Here is an 11,222-nt window from a genome sequence, read left to right as displayed (position 1 = left end):
GAGACAAGTTGAAAAATTACAATTGCAGGATGGCTGTGATTGCTTTTAGAGAAGGGAACATGATGGGGCAGTTGGTAAAAGCTTGTTGAGTGATTAGGAACCAAGGAACACTACATGGAAGTAGCTAGTATGGAGAATCAGTTGCAGGAAGGTAAAAAGTTACTTGCAGTAGTTACAATAGGTATATTGAGGGCTGCTTCAGTTGCAGGAGGTTTTAATTACAAATGGGTGTCAGCTAAGAAGAAAGTTGCATGTAGAGACTACACATAATTAATCAGCCAAATGGCCTGCTGCAACCATTCTAATGATCCTATAGACACTAGTCAACTAACAGAATATACAGGCCTGTGAAACTAGTAATTCCTGCCAGATGTGTAGTTGATGAGCTGATGTATGATCTATGTCAACTTTAAAAGCACAAGTGCTGAGACACTTACATGATTTTTTTTCCCATTTTGTTCAATATTACACACATCCTCAAAAGGGCACTTGAAATCTGTTCAGCCTCTGCTTTCTTGGCTATTTGCTACAATAACACTGCAGATTCTGTTGTTGTGACATCACTAACTGGGGATGGTTTAAGTCAGTACAAACCAAGTGGATTGTGTGTCAGATATGGTCTGGATTAGAATCCCTGTTCTCAGCCTCTACTACTCCACTCAAACCAAGTGAATGAGTTGTAGCTATGCTACTTTTAACAAGTCAGGACATAACTACCAGTCGCAGCTCACCTTTGTGTTCCATCTGTGCTTGAAAAACTAGGATAGAGTTGTATATTTCACTAATGACATTTTTGAACAGGTAGATTTTAATATAAAATCACTACTGCCACAACATTACACACCACTTCCCACTTACATGGTGATGTTAAACAATCAAATGAATCCATAGAAGTCGAGAAATCCTATCCCATTGTGTGCTCCTCAGTGCGGTCTGAATGGCACAAACACATCAAACCAATACAGTTCATCTTTTCAGGTGAATGCTGAATTAGTGAGTATAATTACTGTATTTAAATACTTCTGTTAAATGAAACAGATACAGACTTAAGATTGACTGCCTGCTTGGAATTGAGTACCATTCTGGGAGAGGAGTGCAGCACTGTCCAGTAATCTAGAAGTTATACTGGTATAATAGTTTTATACTAGTATATCAGACAAACTCAAATACATACAGGAATGTTGGTCATTGAGTTCATGTAGAACTGTTACGTTAACTTGGAATAAAATGTCATTAATGTCAGATGCACACATCATCTTGCCATGCTGGTCTCTAGGCAGTGTCTCCAGGCCACTAAGATCAGAGCTAGGGATATGCAAAGAGAAATGCTGTACATTTCCCCAACAAATTCATTTTGCTTCTTGGAGATCTTGTTCACTAGCACATCTAAATTTGAATGAGCTCCATCTCCATTCGTGTGCTGACCTGCTATGGTTCATTTAGCTATATAAAAGAAACTAAAGGAAACAGCCAGGAAAAGGGATCTGACACTTGGGTTGCTACTTTGACAGCAATGTAATTGTACAAATACACAGTATTTCCTCCTTGTAGCAAAGAAAGACGAGAAGAAATGAACGCAAACTTCATCCAGTACCATTTGGTACTTCACTGGAAGTGAAAGACTAATAATGCTTGGTTGTGATAAGCAGGTCAGTCTACAATAGTTTACACAACAACCAGTCTGCCTATTTATTATTCATTAGTTGCACAGCAGTTTAAGTGGCAGGCATTTGTAGAAAAAAAAAAGTGAATTTGTCCAAAGATGTAAATTCTGTCTAGCAGCATGAGGTTGGGTCTCAAAATTCACGTGGTGGAGGAACATCGTTGTAAGAGCACTGCATGGCAGGTGTCACACACACGCACAGGTTTTGGTGAGGAAGGTAGAGGAAGCTCATTGTCAGAGCAGGCATTGCAGAAGATTTCGCCGCAGTTTCTGCAGTGATGCTGAAGACAGGACAATGACAAATCACATCAACAGTGCTGCAGTTACATGTATATAAAATGTTTTTTTAAAAAAAAACCAAAGCTCTTTTCACATCAGCAACATTTCAATAGTGCATTTAACATGGAAAAACATATCAAGTGGCATTCCATGCAAGAAACCATCTAGTCAAAGCAGCAAACATTTGCAATAACTTGGTCAGATACCAGTTGTGTACTGGAGTTTAAGGATAGGGCAAGTAAAAGGCATTGAACACAGCAATCAGCAGTGACCATATAGAACAGTAGATAAGCTCAATGGGCCATTCCTGTTTCTATTTCTGGTAATGTTACGTTTCCATGCGAGTAGTGGGATTGAGAGAAAATTTCTGTATTTAGGGCTATTAACTATAATAAGGGCCAATGATGGTGGCTGGAATTGGCAAGTGGTTAAAAAGGCTAGGATTTGAAGAAGCAGAATTAGCAAAGAACTGTAGGCCTACAGCGACAAAAGGAAATATGACCACATGTGGATGTTAAAATGAAAATTTTACATTTTATACTTTACACAGTCTTAGATCAGCCAGATCAAAGATGATAGGTGAATAGGACTGGTATGAAATTAAGACGATAGAATTGGGAGGGCAGCATTGAAATAGTGCAAAGCTTCAATGAGGGGAGCAACAGCTGACCTGGGACAGAGTTGGCAAGGTGGTGGTAGTGAATTATAGCAGATACAGAAGCAAGTTCATCTCAACTTCATAAATGAAAATATGTTGCTTTCAGTCTCAGGCAATTTTAAGAGATTGCATAGAGTCAGCTGGTAAGGAACAGAGTTTGTGGTGAGAGTTAGAATGGCTTCAGTTTTGACAAAAGTTAGTTGTAGGATATTTTCATAAATCCAATATAACAGGCACTGATGGATTAGGTACTGGGGTCTTGTGTACATGTGGAAAGGGAAGCAATTACTGATTATATCAATTTATAACTTTGATAAAAGGTTATTTCAGTATTTAGGTGGGAACAGACATGACTGAAGGGATTCAAAAACAAGTCTCAGGCAAAATCAGTACACAGATTTGGGAAGCAACAAGAGGGAGAAGTTGCAGAGTGGAACTTCCCAAACTTTCATCTATATTCCTCAGACAGGAAAACTGACAAGTGGAATCGGCTGTGAGCTTTCTGCTGAAGCCGTCTACATTTGGAGCTGAACAAGGTACAGGAAAGCTGATAAAGTGTGGAGCTGGATGAACACAGCAGGCCAAGCAGCATCTTAACGTCAGCTTTTGTGCTCCTAAGATGCTGCTTGGCCTGCTGTGTTCATTGAGCTCCACGCTTTTGTTATCTTGTATTCTCCAGCATCTGCAGTTCCCATTATCTCCAATCACAGGAACGCTGATAAGCTGGTTTTCCAGCATTCACAATTCTTTGTCTTTGTTTAAAAAGGTACAGGAAAGTGCCAAGTGTCCCAAGTCAGAACACAAGCCTTGGGCAGTACCAGCACAAGGAGGGTGGGACACCAGTGGTAACAAGCTACACTTTGACAAACATTTCTAAAACAAGTCCCCAAACTGTAAATATTAAACAAAAATCAATCAAGTCCTCTACATGCTTCCCAGCTACTGGGGTCATTCTCCACAGGAAGGCAAACACCTACACAAGTTTTAATATTATTTTATTCTCAAGGCAAGTACATTTTCCTAATTCAGGAAACTTGTATCAAACACACCCAAGACTGGTACAGCATAAGATTATGAAGCTTTCTCTAGACACTGCACCTCAAACTCTCCAAAGATACAGACAAGGGGATACAGAGTAAAGCTGCCTCTACTCAAATTGCAAGCAAAGCTCCAACTACATTGTTCTCAACAAACGTTCCCAGGACTGAGACAAACACAAGGCTGTATGTAGAGTAAACTTCCCTCTCCACTGTCCCTATCAAACACTCCCAGACAGTATGGGGTTAGCTACAGAGTTCTCTCTATTCTTGAAATGAAAGAGAATCAATCAATCATTCTTAAACTAAAATTAAAGCTCCCACTACACTTCCCAAACATTCCTAGGACAGCTTTGAACCAGATGTAGAGCAAACTTTAAACTGCAAGTAAAGCTCTCTTTTAAGCTGAAAGCAAGCTCCCACTGCATTGTCTCCCAACAAGACACCCCCAGTGCAACTACAGCACAGAATCAGACACAGTAAACATTCCTTCACGCTGTGCCCTTTGAACACTCCTAAGCAGATTCAATTTGGGATAAATACCAAATTAAGAACAGATTTCCCCTGTGCATTCACTCAAAAAGGGATGTTTTATTCTTAAGTGTTCATTCTGAAATCAGTTCAAAGACAGCTTTCATCCAGCCAACTGGATCTGACTGAAGTTGAACGTTCACCCTGTTGAAGTGAGAACAATACTCCATTTGATAAGATCAATTATAGGACCAGGAAGCAAGCCATCCAACTTTCCAAGCCTGCAAATGAACTGGATCATGGCTGAGCGATATCATGACTGCAACAACCCACCTTGCTTCAATAAATCTGAATACCTTCACCTAGAAAGCATTATCAAGTATGATTTCAACATTTCCATTTGTTCCTGCCTCAGCATGTTTTTGGTGGTCACAAGGTAGATGAGAAGTTCTGTGTGTCTGCTGTGAGTAGAAATGATATCATCTGTGAATACCTCTGCATGAGAGCTGGGTCAAAGTATAAAACGGTGGAAATATTCAGCTGGTTTGACAGGACCTGTGCAAGTACTGTGCGGGAGGGAAAAAATAACAAATGATGTGTGACAGGATAGAAGAGATTACATTACAGAAGAGCTGGTGTAGCAGTCAAAACGAACAATAATACAAGTAAAAGAAAAACAAATTACCTACAGGTGGTACAAATTACAGAATAAAGAACTGCTCACTGAAAGCAAAAATGACAAAAACAAACAGTCCAGAAGGCTCTAAGTGGCAATCAAAAAAGTTAGCATGCTTTTCCTCAAGTTTTATTGTTACACTGCAGCAAGCTGAGGACAAAGATCAGAGTGGGAGCACAGCAGAATTCAGTTGAAGCCCAGATACCAAGGAACAGGACTACTCCACAAATCTGTGTTTGATCTTCCGCCATGCAGACCACTGTCATTTGAATACCGCTTACTAAGGTACACTTAATATTATTTCCCCTGGGTCTTGTATGGTAGGAAAGAGGCAAAAGATTACTTTGTACACAAACAGGAAAGAGCAATGGGGAGTGTTGAGGGTTTATGGACAGGCCAAGTGTGTCACAGAAGGAGCACTCCCTTCAGCACATTGAAGAGGAGGGGATGGAAGGATATACGTGGTATTAACATTGCACTAGAGGTTGCAAAAATGACAGGATTATCTGTTGCATAAGGGGGTGGGAAGAGGAGGAGGAAGATTAGGATGAGCGGGACCCTCTCGTTCTGGGAAGGAAGATCAAGTGGGAAATTGAACATGCCCATTGAGGTGGAGAAGGAATTCCACCATTCAGGCACAGAGACACCACCTTAGAAGTGCTGTAGTTGATGGTTTCCTCAGAAGAGATGCGATCGAGACTGTAGGAAATGAAGTCACAGTAACAGTTGGAGTCAGTGGGTTGACAGGCAATCACCGGATGTTGAAAAAGGAGGGCGGGAAGAGTGAAGAGATGGCATCATGTAAAACAGAAGGTTTAAGAACCAAATGGGATGAAATTTTCCCGTTCAGGGCAAGAATAGGAAACAGCATAAGTACAATCACCCAAACATTTTGTATCTTTATTTTGGATTTCCAGTATCTAGTATTTTGCTTTAATTTTGAAGTTAGACCTATTGCTTCCACTGTCTTCCAGACGAACTTTATCATTGTGTCATTTACCTTCCTTGTAGAGATGGAGAATTCCCTTTCACACAGTTTGCAGCTAGTAGCATCCCTGTCCTTCAGCCACACCAAACCCTGGGGATTAGAGAAACAACATACAAGTTAGATAAGACCTGAATGGAAGCAACCTGTTTCTGTTACAGGTTGTAAAGTGGCACCACTGATCAGTGGCTGAAGACTTGTCCAGCGAAACAGCAAAGCACAAACTAAAAAGCCCTAATTTACAGATCTGTGCTTTGCTAAGCTCACTTTCAAAGTGAGTCTTTGCATTCTGGTCACCTCCACATGTCGCTCTAACTGTTCGTTGCTCTGTGGGAATGAAGTCTGTATTCCTTTACTAAACAATAATACAATAATAAATAGGAAAGCTGACTGGAGACTCGGGAGGGGCGTTCCTGGAAGGACATCATAGCAGTCAGCAAGTGGAGGGTGGCAAAGTGGCAAACAAAATCTTTTGGCTCTTTGTAAGTTTGGCAAATTTAAAGGTGAGCTTCTCTAATAGAGGCTGATCCAAACTGGCAGGAAGGCAAACAAAGTCCTGCAAGTGGAGTGGTATATTAATGTGAAATATTAGAATAAAGCAATCAGATGTAAATGGATACTTGAAATGGGGGAGAATGGTGACAGAAAACACTTTGGTAAGAGAGGATGGTGACAGGCTTACTAGTATAGGAATCATGAAATTGTTGAGGGATCCCTACAGCTTACAAGTACACACCGATCCTCTCAACAGCAATCCATCCAGAACCGACCCCCTACCCTAATCCCTGTTAACTTGCATTTCCCTTGGTTAATCCACCTAGCAGACACATCCCTCACCACGATGGGCAATTCAGCATGTCAATCCACCTAAGATAATTTGGTGCAAAGCTGGATGAAAACATCAGGTCAAGCAGCATCAGAGGAGCAGGAAAGATGACATTTCGGGCCTAGACCCTAATCCACCTCCCAAATACCCAACCCTAACCACGACCTTCCCAACAATGTGCCCGTCACCGCTGGCCATGTGGCCACTGTCAGAGCACCCAGAGGGCATTTTCTCTTAAGGGTGTCAATCCACTTAGCCTGCACTACACTGGCCTCTGGGAGGAAACCAGAGCACATGGAGGAAACCTACAGAGACATGGGGAAAATGTGCGAACTCTACACACATCACCTGAGGGTCGAATCTAACCCAGATCTCTGGCACTGAAACAGCAGTACTAACTCACAGATTTAAGAGGTCTATACGATAACGACCACAATGAGATGGAGAATACACATTGCTGGGTTTGGAGCTAGTGTTACAAAGCATTTCTTTTAACTTTAAATACCAAGCATAGGGATAACATGGTGCAGGTAACGGTCACTTTTGAAAGGTGCTTTAAAATAGAGGAGGGTTATGTATTTTCAAATTAAATGTTCAAATCTAGTGCAAAAGGTGGCAATTCGACATTTTCCAGATCCATGCAAGATAACCTAGCCAATTCCTTCACTGCAGTTTTGCCAAGCACTTGGATTTTACCCAATTCTCCTTTGTAATTCACACATAACCCTCCCTCTACCACGCCCTCAGGCAATTCATCTCAGATCCTAATCACTCAAAAATAATTTTCCTTAACGTCACTATCAGTTGTGAGGCAGCAGTGCTAACCACTGAGTCACCATTCCACCTTTCTTTACTGCCTGCTGCACTTGCATGCTTACCTTTAGCTACTGGTGCACAAGGACACGAGTCCTGCTTCACACTCCCCTCTTCACAATTTAAAAGCCATTTAGATGGTAAGATGTCTTATTTTTGCTTCTAAAGTGAATAACCTCACATTTATCCAAACTTTACTGCATCTGCCATTGATGTGCCCACGCACCCAACTTGTCCTGATCATGCTCTCTGCATCCTCATCACAGTTCACCCTCCCACCCAAATCGGTATCATCTGCAAACTTGGAGAGGTCACATTTTGTTCCCTCATCCAAATCATTAATATATATTGTGAATAGCTGGGGTCCCAGCACCAATCCCCCACTAGTTACTGCTTGCCAATTTGAAAAGGACCCATTAATTCCTATTCTTTGCTTCCTCTCTGCCAACCAGCTTTCTATTCATTGCAATATACTTTTGCTACTCCCATGCCCTTTAATCTTACACAATAATCTCTTATGTGGAACTTTAGCAAATGCTTTCTGCAAGTCCAAATTACCTCATCAACTAGGTCCACTTTATCAATTTTATTAGTTACATCTTCATAAAATTCCAACATATTTTTCAAGCAAAGAGGCCGAGTGCTGAGTGGCATGGTGTAAAAGACAACAATCTCTCTATCAAAGGAGGAGTCGGTCAGTTACTTCAGGAGGCAGAGTTTAGGGCACGCCCATCTGCATCAATGGTGTTGAGGTGGAGACAGTCCACAGCGTGAGGTTCCAGGGAGTGGTAATCACCAATAATGGGTCCTGGTCCACCTACACTGACAACAGTCAAGAAAGCACAAAACACCCCTACTTCCTCAGGAGATTAAAGAAAATTCAACATGCCCACAAGGACTCTTACTAATTTTTAAAGCTGCATCACAGCATATGGCAACTTCTCTTCCCAAAACCACAAGAAACTACACAGCTGAGAACACAGCCCAGTCCATCACACGAGCCAGCCTTCTATTCATTGATCCCATCAATACTTACCACTGCCCCAGGAATACACAAATCAAAGACCCCTCCCACTCTGGTTACACTCTCTTCCACCATTTTTAGTCAGGCACAAGATAAAAGTTTGAATACAAGTGCAAACAGTTTCCGCTCCGCTGTTATCAGACTTTTGATCAGACCTCAAAAGCTGAATGTCAGTCTCTCTCCCCCACCTCCACATCTTCTCTACACTAATCTGCACTCTTTTTCTACCCAATGCATTTTATATGGTATGATCTGCCTGTACACCACTTTTTACTGTATCTTGGTACATGTGACAACAATAAAATCAGATCAAACATTGAGAGATGCATGAACAAACTAGACTCTGGGGCCTGACAATATCCTAGCAGTAATGCTGGAAACTTCTCCCCCCCCCCCCTCCAAAAGGCACCAGATACCCAGGAGCACCACTGCCCTTGTTCCATTCAAAGGCACACCATCCTGACTTGGAACTGTAACGCCAATTCATCACTGTCACTGGGTTAATATTCTGGAAGTAACTCCCTAAAAGCACCGTGAATGTATCTGCAACAGTCAGACACTCAATTACTCCTTCTCCAGAACAATTCTGGGTGTAGGCAACGAATGCTGCCCCAGCCAGTGATGCCTGCATCCTTGAATGAATACATAAGACAAAGATAATTAGGACTTGGATACAAGATTCTCCATCAATGTCCTGCGGCTTAAAAGACTGACCTTAAAAATACCTATAACTATCCCCTTTCAGAATAGATAGGACTCCAACGAGTCCAGACCTTCCTCAGACTCCTGATTACGTTGGCTGTGACTTCATTCCTAGATTGAGCCTTTCTGACTATATTTGAACCAAGTCTGTACTGAGATCATGAGCTGAGGGATTTTGGCAAAGCTGAACAAATGCTGCTTGACAGCATGGTCAAGGTCACTTTCAATCACTTTGCTGATGACTGATGGAGTAATATTTGCCTGGAAAAGAAACAGAAATTGCTGGCAAAATTCAGCAGGTCTGGATGCATCTGTTGGGAGAAAGCAGTGGCAACATTTTCAGTCTAGTGACTCTTCATCAGAACTGATAGCAGCTAGGAAAAGGTGGTATTATTTACACTTGTGGGGGGTGGGAACCCAAGGGAGAGAGGGGTGGGAGCCAGAAGAGATTTGAAAGAGGTAGGCAAGTGAGGTAGTCACTGACATTAGGCCACAGAAAAGCTGAATAAGTGATAATAAGCACTGAGAATAGGAGAGAACAGGTAGGCTATGCTGTAAATGACCCTTGTAACGTGATAAAAACCAAAAGAATTGCAGATGCTGGAAATCAGAAACAAAAACAAATTGCTGGAAAAGCTCAGCAGATCGGGCAGCATCTGTGGAGAGAAATCAGAGTTAATGTTGTCCTTCCTCAGAACACGTGATGTGATAACAGGCCTGAGAATAGGTTGGTTGTACTAAAAGCAATTCATGTCTGATAGGACTGGGTGTGGGTGGGTAAAAAACATGGATGAACAGAATCAGGCTGTTAAGTTATTGACCACAACAGAGTTCATAGGAAAGGTTGCAGAGGCAGGCAGATCGAAGACAAAAGACTGATAGCTTACAAAACAGAATTTGCAAACTTGCAATTTTGATAAAGGGCTATTTAAGTACCATGATGGGGATTGTGAAATCTGAAACAAAAAAGGTGCTGTTTAGCAAGTCATTTCCTGATTTCCAATTATAAATCACACTATCATTGTGAAACTCTATTTCTAGCCACCCACTTACTCAACTTACAACTGAAATCTTTCAGTTTTGGCCTAGATATCCCTCAGAAGCTTCTTATTCCTTTTTACGGCATTTGTCACTTTCTTATTATCATTTACTGTTCTTTATTTTTCTTCCAACCTGTTCTGATAATGCCTTTGGACATGCGTTTTATTTCATATAACTCAGCCTCATGTAATAAACTTTGTCAACAAGTATAGCTCCTGCCCTGGAAAGTATGCCAATGAGTCATATTTATTAAAGACATCGTTGTTCATCTACACAGTCAATTAATGTAATAGATTGTAGTTTTTCCCCAATCTACCTTATCTTTCCAAAGTCAAACTTAGTAAATTTAAACCACATTCATGCCTCAACTACCTCTTCTCTCCAACCTAATATTGAATTTGAACATATTATGGTCACTTACCAAGATGCAGTCATACTTTCAAATGAGTATTTCATGAACATTGCAAGTGATCTGTTTCCTTGATCCAGAAAGCTGCCCTGAATAATTTCAGAAATGTGTCGCCTCCGGGGAGGATATTATTCTGTGCCTCACTCCCCACTGTAAAGACTTAAACTCCCACCATTTACAGTTGGTTTTGCAATAAGTTATGTGAGCTCTGCATTTATCAGTGTCATTCAGATTCTAGGCAAGGTCTTGGTGAAGCAATAATGCAATGTGTCACCATTACCTGTGGATTTACAGCTTATTCTTGCAACCACTCTAGGAGTATCATCCACGTAAACAGAAACAGTTCTCCCTCTTAAGCGACTCCATATCCATGAAATTCCAATCACCTGAATATTTCCTCACCCGTTGCTTGTTCTGGTAAAGCCTGACAAAAGAGAAAATCTTCAAGAATTTTCCCCAGCCAAACACAGCTAACATAAGCTACTAATTGCACTACCCCCACCAACATCAAAAGTCTACTTGAACTGAGTCACAAAGTGCACCTGTTACACAGCCTTTCGCTCAGTTGCTACTTTGTTATGTGCTTTTTTTTAAAAACAAGCTGCATCATTACTTGTTGGGGTGACTTGCAACATCTG

At 41.2% G+C, this 11,222-nt stretch overlaps 1 protein-coding gene across 9 annotated transcripts in view; it reads right to left on the bottom strand.

Moving 5' to 3' along the window:
* Positions 1–787: 787 nt before the first annotated feature.
* rufy2 (RUN and FYVE domain containing 2) overlaps positions 788–11,222 on the bottom strand; it is a 65,535-nt gene continuing 55,100 nt past the window's right edge. For 5 of the 9 annotated variants that reach the window (XM_059653193.1, XM_048550818.2, XM_048550820.2 and 2 more), the window contains one exon: positions 4,685–5,862. In XM_059653193.1, the coding sequence (XP_059509176.1) occupies positions 5,536–5,862 (327 nt within the window). In that variant the 3' untranslated portion in view covers positions 4,685–5,535. The other 4 variants (XM_048550821.2, XM_048550822.2, XR_007249543.2 and 1 more) reach the window with 3 other exon arrangements.

The sequence above is a fragment of the Stegostoma tigrinum genome, chromosome 20 (genome assembly GCF_030684315.1).
Source record: "Stegostoma tigrinum isolate sSteTig4 chromosome 20, sSteTig4.hap1, whole genome shotgun sequence".
In the NCBI taxonomy this organism is placed as follows: domain Eukaryota; kingdom Metazoa; phylum Chordata; class Chondrichthyes; order Orectolobiformes; family Stegostomatidae; genus Stegostoma; species Stegostoma tigrinum.
The sequence above is the reverse complement of the archived record's forward strand: the minus strand, read 5'-3'. Positions and strand labels throughout refer to the sequence as shown.